General features: G+C 41.0%; 1 protein-coding gene across 1 annotated transcript in view; it reads right to left on the reverse strand.

Moving 5' to 3' along the window:
- The window catches only part of Ino80 (chromatin-remodeling ATPase INO80), a 499736-nt gene that overhangs the window by 44872 nt on the left and 435961 nt on the right, over nucleotides 1-18903 (reverse strand). The window contains 1 exon segment of the mRNA XM_080278280.1: nucleotides 15084-15194. Within this exon segment, the coding sequence (XP_080134406.1) occupies nucleotides 15084-15194 (111 nt within the window).

The following is an 18903-nucleotide window of genomic DNA, read 5'->3' on the forward strand; positions in this document are numbered from 1 at the left end:
AATGGAATGGACTGATGCTGGCCGGTGTTGTAATAATATGAAACGTTGTATGGTGCTGTGCTGAACGTGATTATGGAGTGGCAGTATTTAGAGGCACAGTGATGCATTAAATTGTATGGTGGTGGTGTGTAATGATATGTACTAGTGTAAACAATGCTACGTAGTTTGACTCGATGGTTCATATAGTACTTGTAATACTACGCTGAAGTTCAGTAAGTGTACAGTATAAAGGAATGGGACAATAGTGGTATGTTGTTATGTAACCTTGTAACCACAGAGGAGTAACTCAGTAATAGTGGCAGTGTGGTTGTTGCGAGATGTTATAGTAGTAATTTTGCCCACAATAACCGTGCTGGTTGAGGTATAACACCAATACACTGTGATATAACAATTCCATGTTGACAGCGACGATGATTACTGTTATCCTCCACCACGCCAGTTTTCACATCATACTTCATACCTTAAAGTAAATGGGAAAAAGTTGCCAAACAACCCACAAAACAAACAAAGAGGGTGGTGGGCAGGACGCGAATGATGGAAAGTACGTGTAATAATAAACAGGAAATTAGGGAGGGAGAAACTAGGGCAAGGCGCAGGAAGAGGAGATGAATGGCAGACTGGGGACTTAAGAGAGGGAGGAAGGATTTACAGATTACACACGGCTCTAAAGTCGGGGGAGGCGGGGAGGGGGTGGAGATACGAAGGCTCAGGGGGGCGAGGAGACACAAGAGATGCGGAGGAAAGAAATGGGATTTGTTTATAACTGTATGGCAGGCACTACTGTCATGAAGAGATAATTGAATACATGATTATTGATACAATTAATATAATAATATTAATATTAGTCATGTGCGCTCTCAGCTTGAATATTGCTCACCCTTGTGGAGTGGATGTGGAGAGGTTGCATTAAAACTAGACAAAATTCAGAACAAAGCTGTTAGAATCATTAACAACCCTGCCATAACAAATAAACTACCTCCCCTGCAAGTAAGAAGGAATGTTGCCTCCCTTGCATTATTTTACAGATATTTTTATGGCAAATGCTCAGACGAAGTTGCGTCCATGGTGCCACCTCTCCATGCCTTCCCTCGTGCTACACGGGCATCTGGTAGCGCTCATGACTGGAATGTCACTCAGCCATACTGCAGAACTTCTGCCTATCAGAATTCTTTCATTCCCAGAACTGCATCTCTCTGGAACTCGCTTCCCCAGAGTTGTTTTCCTCCAAATTTCAACCCACAGCTGTTTAAGCCTAACTGTTACAGATATTTTATGAACAGAGAACACCAGTAATCTGGTGAATGGATTATTTTTTTTATTCATTTGTTTTTCCTTCCTCCGTTCTGTTATTTAAAAAATATATATATATAATAATATACCTGTATGCCGTATTAGACATATATAATAAGAGACACCCTGATACATATAAATATAGCCAAACAGTAGTAGGCAGATATGTTAACTAACAGGGAAGTCGATGACAGGTATAGACTGATATAGACATAGATAGATATAGATAGATAGACTGATAGACAGACTGACAGACAGATGTAGATATATTGATAGACAGACAGATGGATATAAAGATAGACTGATAGATAGACAGATAGATAGATAAATAGACAGACAGATAGCTAGATAGATATACCTTAAAATGTACAGAAAAAATCACTAAACAGCTCTCAGAAAGCATGAAAGGCCAACACCAATACCCTGACATACGAGGCTGGAAAAGGCCAAGAACGTGACAGGTAGGTAAAACCAGATATGAGACACCACACACACATCACGAAAGAGTACGAAAAAGGCAACAACAGCAACTGCGGTAAATGCCAATAACTTGAAATATGAGGTTGGAGAAAGTAGACAACACAGATCTGCACACGGGAAGGCAGGCAGGTATACATTAGGCGTGCACTGGCAGGTTAGGACATGCATACAGGACACGAGCAAGAAAAAGTATGATGGGCAAGAAGAATATAAACTGGAAACGCCATCACCTTGAAATATCAGGAAACAGAAAGCTATGACAACACAGGTACACAACATATGAAAAGCTATTTTATATATATATATATATATATATATATATATATATATATATATATATATATATATATATATATCCCGTATATAAAGGCGGGTATTGCCCCCTCTAATTGCTTGAATATTACAAGTTAGTTCACCAAGATATGATTAACTTTTCATAGTTTCAAGAAAATAAAACAACTGCTGACTGCAACACTATGAACTGTTAAAATAAGTGTGATGACAGATTAAAAAATCGTACGACTACGGCAAGAAATGCAATGAGCAACAAACGCCAAAACCCTGAAATACGAGGCTGGAGAAAGCACAGACGTGACAGATAGGGTAAGGTCAGATATGAAGAACCTATAAAGAGACCACAAACAAAGTACGAAAATTGTACATAAAGCGAGAGCAGGAAACACCCATGCCCTAAAAGACGAGGTGGGAGAAAGCAAAGACGTGACAAGCAGGGGAACACCAGAGAGAGAAAAAAAATAAATAAAATAGATCACACTCATACAAAAAAAAAAGAAAAAAAAGACGTATAAGAAAAGAAGTGACGGGCAGGGTAAAACAAAAAATGAAAAGAAAAAAAGAAAAAATCAGGAAAGGGCACGAAAGCGGCGAGTAATGAGAGGCAATATCAATGCATTACATTATATGGCCAGAGAGTGGAAAGACATGAAAGGGTAACAGGCACGGTAAAAAAAAAAAAAATAAAAAAAAAAAAATAAAAAAGCATATGAAACAATGAAAACGAAATACTAACAAGAGAGAGAGAGAGAGAGAGAGAGAGAGAGAGAGAGAGAGAGAGAGAGAGAGAGAGAGAGAGAGAGAGAGAGAGAGAGAGAGAGAGAGAGAGAGAGCAAACATGATTAGCAGGGTAAGACTAGAAATAAAAAATAAAAACAAATATCAAGAAATATCAGGAAAGCAAGAAAGGCGAGGACAAAGAAAGCTAAAAGGACGAGGACAAAGAAAACAAGAAGGGCGAGGACGAAGAAAGCAAAAGGGCGAGGGCGAAGAAAGCTAGAAGGACGAGGACGAGGAAAGCAAGAAGAGCGAGGACGGAGAAAGCTGGTAGGGCGAGGATGAAGAAAGCAAGAAAAGCGAGGATGAAGAAAACTAGAAGGGCGAGGATGAAGAAAGCTAAAGAGCGAGGACGGAGAATGCTAGGAGGACGAGGACATCAACCGATACGAGACACGAGGATCGGTAAAGCAGACATGACAGGCAGGGTAAAACCAGAAATGAAAAGCCGGGGAGCAGAAAGGATTAAGCCCCCAGGAAAATGACGGCGGTAAGGCTGCGAGAGAAAATGGTAAGGCGGCGTGAAAGGAGGCAGAGGAGGAGGTGTGTGAGGGGCGGAAATGAGACTGGAATTACGGAGACGGGCGGGAGGGAAGGAGATGACGTGTAATGTTTGAGAGGTGACGCAGGTAAGGTATTAAAGAAAAGGAAGAAAGAAAGAAAGAAAGAAAAATTCCATTACTACCAGAAAAAAAATGACATCGCAACTACTCCAAGATAGTAAGTCAAGATGGTCTGCTTCTTCCATCTCATAAATAAGTTCTTACACTAATGCATGTAATTCATACCTTTTCAATTATTCTTCTCAGATAATTCTTAAGTATAATAATTACAGGAACGTTTATAATATCTAGAATTAACCCAGGACATAAAACTGAAAAACTATATACCAACAATCATAACAACCGCCATTACTCGTATGCTTTTGACAAAATAATCCGATAATTTTAGTCTTATTATTACCTGAACCTCTGAAGGGAAGACTCGCCCAGAACGTGATTACACATTTGTCTGTCGTCTCTGAATATCCCCTCCAATAATTAGGGAAAAAAAAAATAAAATAAAATAAAAAAATAAAAAAAAGGGTTTTCTCGAAGGGTGTTTCTAACTTTATGAAATATCAACTACTGTACTATTAATTATGATCATTGAACTCGCCAGGTGGATTTGTAGAATTTCTGAATTTGAATTTCGACGCTAACCAGGATTTTTCTATTTACAGCAAGATTTAAACGAAACTTCCTTAAGTCTCTCACAGTCGGTACTGTTCTTAGTATTTTATTCCAGCTAACATCAGACGATTTTATTTAGGTTCATGAGACACTGAAGCCCGAGTTTGTTAACAGTCGAACCATTAACCGTACAAAGATCGGGACAACTCTGGAGCTATATATTATTCGAGGTAACAGCCGACGATTATATTAACTGGCATAGAATCTACATACGCAAGGGGAGTGATATCCTGATATTTACCTTGATTTCTTTTATTCATCTAGCTATTGGTTTAACGATATTCTCTTGCTCACAGATCCTACGGCCACTTATCTCCTGGTCCACCCACTCCAAAGCTAGTCCCTAAATTATCCTCCTCCTCATCTACAATGAATGTGTGTGTGTGTGTGTGTGTGTGTGTGTGTGTGTGTGTGTGTGCAATAAGGTAATAGATATATTTTTTGGGCAGGCCGTGCTTCAATTAACTGGCTCTGAAACGTAAATCAAAGAAACATACAATACAGTATCTTTCACAAACGTTCCTTTCTTCACTGAATTGTCGAGAGTACAGTCAAGTGGTAAAGGAGTCAACTGCTGAAAGTAAGGACGAGAGATCCTTCCCTGGCCGAGGGAAGGCACAGTTCGAAGACTTGAATTTCCTTAACACAATCTTAAATGATTTTCCGCAAGACTCACGGACATCCCGGCCTATCCTAGCAGGCCATTCATGAAAGAGACAGCCTCCGTTTGTTCTAGTATAAACGGTATATTATCAGGGCCCATGCGGTTACATGTGAAAGGTGTGTGCATCGTCTGCTGCTCATGGAAAGACTCCTAGCGCTCGGGGGAAGAATGGTCTACTATATGACAAGATATTAATTTATGAAGTGATATCAGAAACAAAAATGCATTAATCCATATCAAAGGTCAGAAATGAATAACTTTATAACTTCCATACGTAACCATCACAAATCAAATATATTAGATTTTGGAGAAGGGAAAGGGAACTTCCAGAAAGGAAGCAGTGCGTCGGCGCAACAGATGGAAATATCGAAAGAGCACAGATAGGAAAGAACAAACTGGAGTCAAGTCAATGAAAAGTGCAGGTACGGTAACACAGCATTAGTGGTGGAAGCGAAGAATGAGATGGAACTGAAAGTCATGGTCTCGCCTGTTAACCTATTCAGTTCCATTACGCATTTTTTTTTTTCATTTTTTTTAATTTACTGGCAAAATTCTTTCAGTGAAGGGCAGACATCTGTAGCGAAAGAGTTAATGAAAGTGACATCTAACCCCGCCATTCCGAAGACTCCTACGCAGAACAAAACCGTATGGAGAAAGCCTAACTGTTTATGCACACACCACATAGGGTTGGTAAACATACTGTTGCATGTACTTTATGTTCACTTGGTATATATATATATATATATATATATATATATATATATATATATATATATATATATATATATATATATATATATATATATATATATATATATATATATATCACAGAACAGAATGTCTAGACGTAACATGAAAAAAAAAGTACTATATGCCAGAAATTCTCCCATGCCCACGAGAATACGGCGATGAAGATAAAAATTAATTGTTTTCGACCATCTCCCATTCTGACAAAACTGAAACAGAGCTACCCTTACCACAATTTCTAGTTTCTTCTTTTCCCTTCCTTCTTTCTTCCGTTCCTTGACTCATAAAATCCTCTGCCTCTCCCATTCCATTTATAATATAATACCTGTTCCTATAACCTCACACATCCACTCTGATTTCTGTCCTCTATCCCCTGTTAACCTATCTTACACTGTACGCCTGCCATCCCTTTTTACCTCTTCCTCCCTCTCTCTTTCCTTACCCATATCTATCTATCATCAACCCACACCCCTACGTTCCCTAATTGTGCTTCCATTCCCTATCTCAGGCATCCACATCCAGTCCCTTGCAACATGACTTCTCTATCCCCTACTCTCTACCCAGCTCCTCTCCTACGCTATTCCCTTGCTTCCTTCCGGTTATCCCCTTCCCATTAACAATCTCAGTCATCTTCCCCTTACTCTTCTCTAATACATGATTTTTGTCCCCATCCCTCAATTACCTTTCCGTTCCCCATCTCAGTCTCCTCTTCCCCCTCTTCCTCACTCACGACCTTTCCCTCCCCCCCCCAACGCCTCGTTCATCCGGCGCCCCTCGTACGCAAAATAAGCCGGTCGTAAATTCTGGGGGTCTAAGTCAGCAGAAAAATTACCCATCAATCTTACCAGGAATTCTGCTGATTTCCTTCCACGTTTCTTCCATTCACTGTCTTCTTCCTTCGTTTCTCGACGGCAGGTTTTGCTTCACTGATATTCCTTTTTCCAGCATCATGATTTCTTGCTCTAATATCCTCCCCATTCCGAACATTTTTTTTTTCTCTCCCTCTTCAATTCTATTTTCTTTTCATTTTTTATGCACCCTCACGGCTGTCTTTATCCCGTGAATCTATTTTCTAAAGTGTCCTTCCCTCCATCCTTACATCCTTTCTATCTTAATCGCAGAAAAGAAAAAAAAATCCGGGCTGGTGGTGTAAATGAGAATTTTTAACGCAGCATGCACCAATTTTCGAATGAAATCATTCCTTGTTCCCACATCTGTATGTATATATATATATATATATATATATATATATATATATATATATATATATATATATATATATATATATTCACACCGCACTGACGTAAGGTGTGGCCTCGACAGACGGACATCACGTATTTCTGCCGTATCCAGTAACGACTCCTCTTCCCACGCACATCACCCTTCCTCATTTACTCATATGCAACTCTCTCACCATGTTCCCGGATTTCTCTCTTCCTTTAATCACCCAACTCATGGCCAACACTCTTCATTAGTTCCATATGACCGAACCAACTCATATCTCTTATTTTCCCACATGAAGCTTTACACCACTTTCTTCGTGATGTTTCATGTGTCCATTATTTATCATTATATCAGTATTCAAAATATTTCACGTCCAAGGCGATCATTTTATCCCACAAACTGCATACTCAATTAAAGCTATAAGTTTCAATATATTACTTCCTTATCCCAGTACATACATAATTATCCTCGAACATATCATGGAATTTTAAGTTTGTCAGTAACAAGCAGTTTTTATTACATATTCTAAGTTCCGGTGGTCATACCAGGAATACTAACCATTAAAAATAAGTCTAGTCAGTCCAATGATCTGTACACCAACTTATTCATTTCGTTTGTGATATACTCTATGCACTTCAACCTGACCTAAACTTGCCATCTCTCCATACTGAATAGGGTTTTACATCTTTTTTGTTTAATAATTCATTTTTGCTACCTCTAGACGATACAACTGAGCTCAGAAGAGACTTACCCAAGTCTTTATTTACCCCTTCAGTACATGAGCTCTCTCTCTCAAAAAAATAAATAAATAAATAAACTGCAAAAGAAGGAAATTCTCGGCCACGTTAATGCTGACAAACAATAATATATAGTATGAGCCACGTCCGTCACTGCTTGACGGACGTGGTGAGCAGCTCTGGTCACCGCCATCAATAAGGTCTAAAGGTTCAGGAAATAATAAACCCCAGCTTGTGTTAAAGGAAGCCCTGCACGCGTCCTGCCCTCCTCCCGAGTAATACCCGACCATCCTATTGTGGGGGAGGCAGGACAATGGAGACGTGCCGCCCTAGCCCCTCACCCTCCCTTCAGGACCCTCTAAACCTGGGTGGAAGGGACGGGCAGAGGGAGGGGGGGTCACAGGGTTTTAGTTAATAAAAGGTGGGAATAATCCAAGGAAGATAATATAATGGTTCATCTACTGTCCCAAATCACGCCCCTTCCCCCGAAAATCCTTTAGCTATATATATTCTAACTACTCCTTCACAATGCTGATCTTGAATTAGTATTTCAAATAACTGCTAATAACTGCTCCTTTAACTTTGCTTTATTTAACGGATTCTTTAATAACGAGGTTTCAATATTAGCCTACTACCAACCAAAAAGTAACAAACCAAAATGTACTACAGTATCTGACAGAGGTAAAGATAATAAATAATATATAAATAAATAAATAAACTAAAGAGCACTTTCGATGGGAAGGGGGGTGTTTTGGAGGGTGACTAAACATTCCTAGGCGAATAATCAGGGTAAAGGAGGCTGGAATGGAATGAGGGTGAGGGTGAGGGTGAGGGGGAGGGGGAGGGGGAGAGGAAGAGGGAGGGAGGGGGAGGGGAAGGGGGGGCTAACGTAATACCTGAGACTTATCACCACGGCTGCCGATGTCAACCGCAGTCCACACAGCCATCTACCCATCCATCTAATATTACCTACTGGCTTAGTGCCCAACACTGCTTGCCACCCACTACTATGCCCCCCATCCATCGCTCACCCACCTCCTACCTGCCATTCCACCACCTACACGTCCCTGCCCACTACCCACCATCGCCACGTACGAAAAATGGGTGGTCCACATCTGCATACAATTCCTACTGTAACCCGTATACATTAATATGTTTTAACTTACCCAGAAATGTACCGCAAAATATTATTTCATACACAGCAGCATGTTACTGAAAACTACCATTAGATATGTAAACTCAATCCACTGAACAATCATCTTAAAACTATCTATCTATCTATCTATTGCCAGACGCCTCAATCCCGTTTGGGGTGGCCACAAACAAATCGCCTCCAAGTCGCCCTGTCCCCCGCCATTTCACTACCCTGCTCCCAACTCACACCCCCCTCTCTCATATACCTCTCCACCCCATCCCTCCATCTCATCCTCGGTCTCCCCCTCCCTCTTCCACCCTCCACCTCACTCACATACACTCTCTTCGTCAGTCTTTCACCCTCCATCCTCTCCACATGGCCAAACCACCTCAGTGTGTTCCTCACAACGCTTCCTATCACATCCACATCAACACCACAACGCTCCTTTATATCCTCATTCGTCAGCCTCTCTCACCACGTGACTCCACAAGCTCCTCTTAAAAAACTCATTTCCACTGCTCTCACTCTTGACTTGTGTCCTTCCAACAACGTCCAAGCTTCACTTCCGTACGTTAGAGTTGGTATCACAATACTGTCATGTAGTAACTTTTTTACTTCCATGCTCACTTCCCTGTTTCTATCACTGCTTTCAAGGAACCAGCAACCTTTCTTCCCTGCTGTACCCTTTTCAAGCACTTCTCACCCTCCAAACCTCCATCCTTACTCATCACACTACCCAAATACTTAAACGTACTCACATTTTCCAATTCCTCACCATCCAACCTCGCTATACATTCACTGACTTCACCTCTCTCAAAGACCATCACTTTACTCTTCCCTACATTCACCTTTAGGTTCCGTTTCTTACACACTCTCTCAAACTCATCCACCAAGCCTTGCAGCTCCCCTTCATCTTCACTCAACAACACAGTATCATCTGCAAACAACAGTACAGGGAGTTTCCAAACACTATCCTCTCTCACCAGGGCCACTCCAACATCCACTACCCTACCTTGTACCTCTTTTATTACCCCATCCATGTACAGATTGAACAACCATGGAGACATGACACATCCCTGTTTCAAACCAACTTTCAAAGAGAAAATTCACTTAGTTCACCATCCACACGCACTGCAGCCTTAGCACCATCATACATACTCTTCACAGCATTCAACAACTTCCCATCTACTCCATATATTCTTAACACTTTCCACAATCCTTGTCTATCCACCCTGTCATATGCTTTCTCCAAATCCATGAAAGCCGCATACAACTTCTTCCTTCTCTAGAAACTTTTCCACTAAAGATCTAAGAATGAATATCTGATCTACACAACTCTTCCTTCCTAAAGCCTCCTGTTCTTCTCCAACTAATTTCTCTGTTCTTTCTCTAACTCTGTCTATAAGTATCCTACCATACACTTTTCCTATTATACTAAGAAGACAAATGCCCCTATGATTACCACACACTTCTTTTCCCCTTTTCCTTTGTACAAGGGAATAATTATACCTGACTTCCAATCCTCCGGAACTCTACCTTCCTCCCAGGCCAATCTGCACATCTTCCGCATCCATTCTACTACTATCTCTCTCCCTTGCTTCATCATCTCACCATACACTCCATCAGTTCCTGGGGCTTTCCCCCTGATTTAACTTTCTTCATTGCTTCCACAACCTCTATCCTACTGATTTCTACCTGTCTTCACCTCCCTCCTTCCCCCCAGCCATTCCCCAGCCACTTATACTGCATTACTTCCATCCTCTACGTTCAACAATTCCGTAAAGTGTTCTCTTGATCTGCTCACTTTTTCTCCCTTCTTCACTAGCTGTCTACCATGTTTGTCTTTCACTCCCCTGCTAACTTCACTTCCACCCTGTCTTACTCTTTTCACTTCTCTCCAGAACATTTTCTACAGTCCCTCCACTTTACACTCAAATTCCTTCCAAATTCCTCATCCACTCTCTTCTTACTCTCTTACTAATCTTTTCACCTCTCTTCCTTTCCACATATAACTCTCTTCTGCCTCTCAACTTCTTCCACGCTCCTATTTCTCATCCATTCATTGTATGCTTTCTTCTTTTGTGCCACAGCCTGTTTCACCTCTTCAGTCCACCACGCTGTTCCTTGCACCCCCCTCCGCCTTCTTCTTCCTTCCACACACCACATCACATGCTGCACATATTTCTTCTGTAAATATCTTACACACACCTTCCACGTCTCCCATCTGCTCCAATTCATATTTGCCCAATCGTTCCTCCACTTCTCTCTTATACTCTGCCTTTTTCTTATCCTCTTGTAACCTTTCCACTCTCCTTGCAACTACTCCTTCCTCTCGTCTTTCCCTTCTTCTATTCCTCCATCTTACTTGCATCCTAATTCTGGCCACCTCCAAGTAGTGGTCAGAAAGGCCACTCCCCAACCTCTATAAACTCTTGCATCCAATATACATCTTCTCATCCTTTCATCCACCCACACACTTAATAAATCATTGACTTCCTTTTCATTCAGTTCACCACCCACCCTTCTCATCACTCGCCATGTATACCTGTGGATCATTTTATGCCTGAAGAGGGTATTGGCTATTACCAACCCCTCCCCAGCACAGATGTCCACTAACGCACTCCCATTCTCATCTATCTCAGCAGGTACACCCCACTCACCACAACTATTCCATCCACCTTCACATTACCAACTTTACCATTCATATCACCGATCAAAAACACTCTCTCATTCCTTCCAAACTTTTCCATGCACACTTCCACATTTGTCCAGAACTCTTCTCTCACTCTTCTAGCACGATCTTGCGTTGGCGCATACACACACACAATCGCCCACATTTGTATTCCAACTTTCAACTTTACCCACACAATCCTTGACCCAACTGATCCATACTGTCTTATGCTCTTCTTCCATCTTTTACTCACAACTATACACACTCCTTCCTTTGCCCTCTCATTCTCATCTACTCCTGCACATATACCCCATCCATACTCCCATTCTCTCACACTTTCTCCTCTCCATTTTGTTTCAGTTATTCCACATACATCCACTTTCGCATCCTCAAGCACCTGGACAATCTCTCTCTTTCACCTCATCATTCGCTCCTCTTACATTCCATGTACACATTACCAAGTCCTTTGTCCGGTCCTGGGTCGTCAACGTTTGGTCAGTCCTTGTCCGAGGCTTCTTGTTTGTTTTTTTAGTTAGTTGTTTTCCGGGGAGGGGCACTAACCCTCCGCCAACCCTTTTAGGCGCCCTTTACGACAAACTATGATTAAAAAAAAAAAAATATCCTGACAGCACTTTTTTCACAGGTAACTGATAAGTATGTGGAATAAAAAACAAGGGCCAAGTTGCATTTTTTTTTTTTAAGTATTTCCATGTTATCTCAAACACAAATACTGACCACTGCTTCTTCCACAAACGCTCTAAGGTATTTCAGAGTTTCATGGTATCTCTCTCTTAAATACCAAATTTTTGTTTATTTATTATTATTATTATTTTTTTTTTTGCCTATTGCTCTTCTGGCCATATATATTCAGCACGTATTGTACACTGCACTTGATTGGCCCTGCTAGCTATATCCTTGGCAATAATTACACAAAATAGGGACTTTTTTTATGTACTGCTCTTGAATATCACTGCACGACACTGTAAGGATTCTTTCGGCCTACAGCCCTCGTCTTCCCTCTGAAAGGTGGGTTAGGTGGCGTGACCCCGGCTGGCCCTGACTCACTACCAGAGCCTCTTGGTGGGAGGTCTTACCACGCTCTGCAGTAAACACCTTCGCTTTTACCACATCTGTCTCCGCATTATTTTTCTTCTTCTTCTTTATGTATGTTTCTTCTGCAGCTCTTATCAATAGCTTTCATCTGTAAATATACCTCCAAATATTTAATTTTTTTCACCTCAATGCTTTGCACAATTTGATTTTATTTTTTTAATATTTTTTGACTGTTTTCCAACGGCTATTTAGAAACACCTCACTCCCCACTGCCGGTACATTCCACACTCCTGGCTGTATTTTACTTCCTCACGCCCCCCTTCCCCCGCCTCTCCACACTTGCTTTTCATCCATCACAAACACCTCCCTCTCTCCTTCCCACCGCCGTCCCCTCCCCTCCCCTGCCTCACATACAACAAAACCTGGACGGCCGCATTCAGATGATATGGAAACCTGGCATGCATGGTATGTACGGCTGGTGTACTTACGGTGGATGGAGGGTTGGAATGGGACAGTGGGAGAAAGGAAGGGGAAGTACTGGAAAGAAGAAAGTACTGGGATTAAGAATATGAGGCAGAAATGACAGTGAAAATATGAGGAAGAAGTTACTGGAAAAGAATAATATGGAAAAGAAGTGACTGCAGAATCATAACGAAAGGAGACCATATCAGTAAAAGAAACAGTTTGGAAACATATACAGGAGCAAAGAATGTCGAGAAAAAGTACTTACGGAAAATAAAAGAATAGGAAGAAGTACAAGGCTAAAAACATTAAAAAGTAAAGATACACAACAGAAATGTTCAGGAATAAAAGAACAAAAAATTGGAGAAATGAGAAATGAGAACAATAAAACAAGTAAGATTTGGGACAACGAAAAAGATGAATATATAAAATATGTAGTGAGATGATGAGAGAGAGAGAGAGAGAGAGAGAGAGAGAGAGAGAGAGAGAGAGAGAGAGAGAGAGAGAGAGAGAGAGAGAGAGAGAGAGAGAGAGAGAGAGGAAATGAAAGCGTTCAAGTGAGGAAGGAAGAGGAGGGGAAAAGAACAGTGTGAGAAAAGGTAGGGGATTCATACGCAAGAAGACGGCGAAAAATAATGAAATAAAAATAAATGGGAAGCAAGAATGGAAAGAGGATGAAGAAGAGGGCAAGAGAAGAGGCGAAAGTACCACCCAGGGCGGCCGAAGCCTGGGATAAGCCACGGGTGTGTTTAGATGAGTGGGGACGCATGCCAACCATACGCCAGACCTTTATCGTTGGTCCCTCACACACACCCCTCATCTGCATATTTCATTCTTCTTTCCGTCTTCTCAGTTCCTGCTCTCATTTACTCGCGTAGAGATATAGTTTGTGGATCTCGTACGTGGTTTTATCAGATGAATTCGGAATCTGGTATAATTTTTCGTTCCAATCCCGTGTCATTCTGTTTAACGCGCTTAGATTGTGTATAGTATTCATCGCTTGTATTCGACTGTATTTACTGTATGTGAATAGTAATGTGTATTAAGTTTCTGGTGGATTAACATTATAATTGCTCCTTATTCTCGCCTATCTTTTACATATTTACCTGGTAGAGATTAATATTCCTTCCTCTCGTGTATTTCATTGTTTGTCCCTGAAAATGACATGAAATATATGGGTAAAAAGGTTATATACTCCCCCCGCCACCTTTCCAGACATTCTTTCCTCTATAGTTATCCAAACATCCTCTCTCTCTCTCTCTCTCTGGGTATTTCTCTTGAGGGTTTTCTTTTCCTTCTCCCGCGCAAATCATCATCTTTTTTTAAAGTTTCTTCTCTTCTCATGCGCTTACGTCTTCCACATCACTCCCACCTTTTATTTTCATTCACATTATGTTCTATAATATTCTCTTACTCCTTCCTGTATCGTTCTTAAATATACTCTCGCTTCCTCACCGTTTATTCCGTTTCGTCATGGTTACCTCCCTCTTTCCTCTCCTGTCCACAATGCTCTCCATTCTTCCCTACTCCCTTTTCTCCCTTACCCCTCAATTCAAAAATGAACCTTCATATTATCTTGCAAGTCCTCTACCCTGCTGACTGTACCTCTAAGACTTACTCAACTACTGTACCTACTCTACGACTCTACGCTACTTTTTTTTTTTTTCTGTTATGTACTGTACAGCACAGCCATATCGCATCTGCTCTCTCACCAATTCTCTGCCATTCTTCACACTCCATCTCAACTGGAGACTATACTAATGTGTCTTTTTTTCCTTATATATATATATATATATATATATATATATATATATATATATATATATATATATATATATATATATATATATATCGGAATTATAGAGCTTATGAACTTCCCACACTGTTAAAGATTTACTTATATATCACGAAAATGATAAGAGACTTTACAGCGGTAACTGTCTATTTTGCTGGTTCATAGCCAATACTGCTAAATGAATGTGTTATGTATCATACTTTTATCGGTCAGTAAGAGGATTACAACAGATCCAGAGTTTTCTCAAGGGGAGTGAAATTAATGCTTCACCATGCTGGCCACGTGTGAATCTGAAACAGATGCCTGGTGAGACCACTGCATGTGAAAGCCGATGTGTTGTAATATTTGTCCGAGTGTAAGAGTTATAGTTAGCACCTGTTCTATGTCTTCCCCATTTTAGTTTTTGAACTTTATTTAAGCATACACATCAGATGGTAAATGCAATACCCACAGATCCACCATGGCTCTGAGTTCAGTACCCAAATACTTTACCAATACAAATACGATAAACAAAGTACTAACCTCGCTGTGTGCTGGAGAGGCTGGGGTGGAGTTAAGAGGGGTGCTATCTCCACCTGCATCCAAACCTTCCTCTAGTCTTCGGCGCTTCTCCTCCAACTCCTTTTCCAGTTTCTGCAATGAGGAGTAAACACATCCACTGAGTTCTGTATTTGTAAAAATCAGGTAACTGAGCTATCTAACTACCAACAGCCAGGCACTTCCATTCTAGGAAAGTTGGTTAAATCACTTCCACATCACCTTGTCCTCTGCCATCAGGATGGTCTCCCTCTACTTCACACAACTTATGCATTTACCTCCCCATCCCATCCTTCCATCATGTCCTCAGCCTCCCACTTTCTCGTCCTTCCTCCACCTCATTCACAATCTCTCCTGGTCATCTCTATAAATAATGTCCCACAAACTAGTGCAGTTTACCTATACTGTCTTGGATCATTCTCATAAAGTCACTTTCTATATATATATATATATATATATATATATGGCGCCTGGTGGTTTAGTGGGTAATTATTGCGCTCCAATCAGATTGAGTCGGTGAAGGTTTATATCCAAGGGATGGTTTAGGTTGATTGCTCATGTAATGTCACTCAGGGATGAGTGAGGCTGGTCACTATCTTAAATGTCAGGACCAACTGCCTAGCCCTGGGCTCCTACGCTCCTCATGGAGCAATATAGGATTGGATGATGGATGGATGGATGGATGGATGGATATATATATATATATATTATCACAAGCATCGTGATGGTAATAGTAGTCTGTATTTCCGTCACTCATATTTCTCAAGCTTATGGGAACATGACAATGAAGATACAGATGCCAAAATATTCTGCCTATGCTCAAATCACAGCCAAATAAAATTACAGCAGCAAGTAGGCTGATCAGTGTTAATTGTTATTACAACTGCAGTCCAAATAACGAGCAACTCACGATGATCCAAGGACAGCTGGGAAAAGGAGGTAACAGCTAATGATAGTGGACACCAAAATTCACTGCAATGTAATGAAGGGCATCAACTGCATAAACGAGCCTCTTTGGACCAATAAGCTGCCAAAAGATACATGGACAAACCAATCTAGTCTACCATCACCACTACCACCACCACCACCACCACCACTAATAATAATAATAATAATAATAATAATAATAATAATAATAATAATAAAAATAATAACAATAATAATAATAAATTTATGATGAAACAAGCATACTGAATAATAGTTACAGCAGACAGTTTCATTTGAGCTGTATCAATGAAAAGGCATCATCAAAAACCAAGCACCAACTAATTTGCTCTCCCCTCTAAACAGTGTCTGTGAGTGTAGATGATGACATTATTCCCAGGTAAGATATTCAGAACAGGAGTGAGAGGTAGGGTGGCGAGCATTCTCAATACACACCTGCACCACACTCACCCAAGTCAGGTGTGGAGGGGGGTGAATATGTGGACTGCAGGTGGAAAATGAAGGATGGGAGTGGGAGGGTTACGGAAGACGGGAGTGGGAGGGTTAGGAAAGATGCGAGTGGGAGGGTGAGGAAAGACAAGAGTGGGAGGGTGAGGGAAGGGGGCAGAGGAAGGGAGAAAGGGACAGTGAGGGGGGAGTGGGAAAGAGGAACATGCTGTAGTTACATGGCCAAAGAGACCACACATACCTGTCACTTCTCAATCGAACGATGAACTTATCATTTGTACTATTATTAGACTACAGGTGGAGGAGAATAAGAAAGCAGGTTGGAGGAGGAGAAGACGGAATGTAAGGAGAGTAGCAGTTAATATATGTGGATGGTGAGTGAATGAGGGAAAGAAGGAGTACGGGTGGGCGTAGTGAACGTGTGTGAATGATCATGGGAAGGCAAAATTCAGTACAGATATAAATGTATGCATGTGTGTATATGTGTGTGTTTGGAAGGAGGAACAAAATGATTGGAAAGATGGTAAGGAGGGAAGAAAGGAGGTACTGAAAGGAGGAAGTAACAATGCAAAGATTGTGGCATGAAAAATAAACAAAAGTTAAGGAAGAGTATCAGAAGAAGCCACAGAATTATAGTGGTCTGAATGAAAGACAAAGATACACAAAGCCAGAAGAGGAAAACAAAAATAACACAAGTCAACGGTTTGCTGGAGCAAGAGGTAAAAAGATAACAAAATTAAGTAAAGTAGTGTGGTTACAGTGCTGTATACAAAATGTAATTGTTGTGGATTGAAAAGAAGGTAATTCTAAGGATAATTGGGCGGCAAAATGTGCATGCAGAAAAAAGTGCATGCAGAATAAACACCATCAAGAAAACAGAATAGATGCCTGTAGGATGCAAAAGAAAAAACCGAGGTGGCTAATCAAATGATGGGAAACTGTATCTTGCGTGTTATAATGTGGCACGCAACACAAGAAAAAGCAAACTTATAATTTACCTTAGTGCAACTGACAGTGTGGTAATCTACGTCGTGCGTAACCGTCCCTGCCTTTTACAATCTATTAATCCCTTTTGCAACATCCTCCTCCATCAAACCCTATTTTCCTCCCTACTAACTCATTCAGTACGGGCTGCTGCTCTTCTTTAACTCGAAGACACTAATGGGCAACAGAGGAACAAGATTGATAAATTACAGGAAGTTACCCACCACTCTGCATGAATAGGCCTAAATAGGGCTCCTGCGTGTACTAATTTGTTCCTTGACAACAAGCTACCTTTCCACTGATACCAATTATTCTTGTTCCCAGTGTAGAAGCCAATATAAATTCTATAGGAGTATCCAGTGGGGTTCAAGCCAACTACCAGGTGATCTCCCAAACTTTGCAAGCCACCACCCCAACTCTAATGTACCAGCTAATACTGGCCGTGTAACACATCTAAAGTCATTGCACACTAATCCACATGGCTATACCCTGGCTGTACAGTAAGAGATCAATAATCTGTTCCAGTGGTTGTCAACTAGAAAGTCTGTAAGAGATGCAAACCATTAACACATTTACCAAGTTTTTTATCATAATACTGTACTGCATGTGATCGCTAATCATGTGATAATCATAGCCCCCACGCCATTTTGTCCTTACAAACCTCTCACTCTCTTTCATACACTCTTCATTCTTCCATACAACAAAAGGACTGCATCTTGCAACATTACCCTCAATCTCACTTCAGAAGACTGGGACCCTATCTATGTGCATGCTCTGATTATGTCCATTGTCCATACCATCTCAATATATTCCACAACTCCAATTGCACTTTCAGTAAAAAAAAAAAAAAAAAAAAAATCCAGCTGTTCTGAAAGTGATAATTACTACAGCTTCTAATCTAGAAAATTCTTGTCCAGGTTTCACTCCATACAAGAATATCAGCATTAAAATACTTTCTAGCAAGTTCTCATAACCTCTATACTGTCCACCCAACCCTTCAAAATACACCCAAGTGTAAAGGGTAAAAGCTCACGCCGCCAGTAGGCATGGGGGTTACCCCGCCTGCCTCAATGGTCTACATTGGGCACTCATGTTGCACTGGTCCAGGATCAAATCCTGGTTAGTACAGTGATTCATTTAGTAACTTTCATTCTGCCTGTAGATTGGTTGGCAGCGGTGTGGGATGTTAAGTGATACTTAACCAGCATTTGGCTTCAGATGTGAGGTTCCTGAGTCACCTGGCAGCATCCTTGTCTTTTCCGAGAATGGGCTGCAGGTTCGGTCACCAAGCATCCCCAGTGGTGACCTCCAATGCTGTGTGTGTGTGTGTGTGTGTGTGTGTGTGTGTGTGTGTGTGTGTGTGTGTGTGTGTGTGTGTGTGTGTGTGTGTGTGTGTGTGTGTGTGTGTGTGTGTGTGTGTGTGTGTGTG

The sequence above is a fragment of the Coenobita brevimanus genome, chromosome 72 (assembly GCF_032717465.1).
Source record: "Coenobita brevimanus isolate Jiangsu-jjx chromosome 72, ASM3271746v2, whole genome shotgun sequence".
Taxonomy (NCBI): Eukaryota; Metazoa; Arthropoda; class Malacostraca; order Decapoda; family Coenobitidae; genus Coenobita; species Coenobita brevimanus.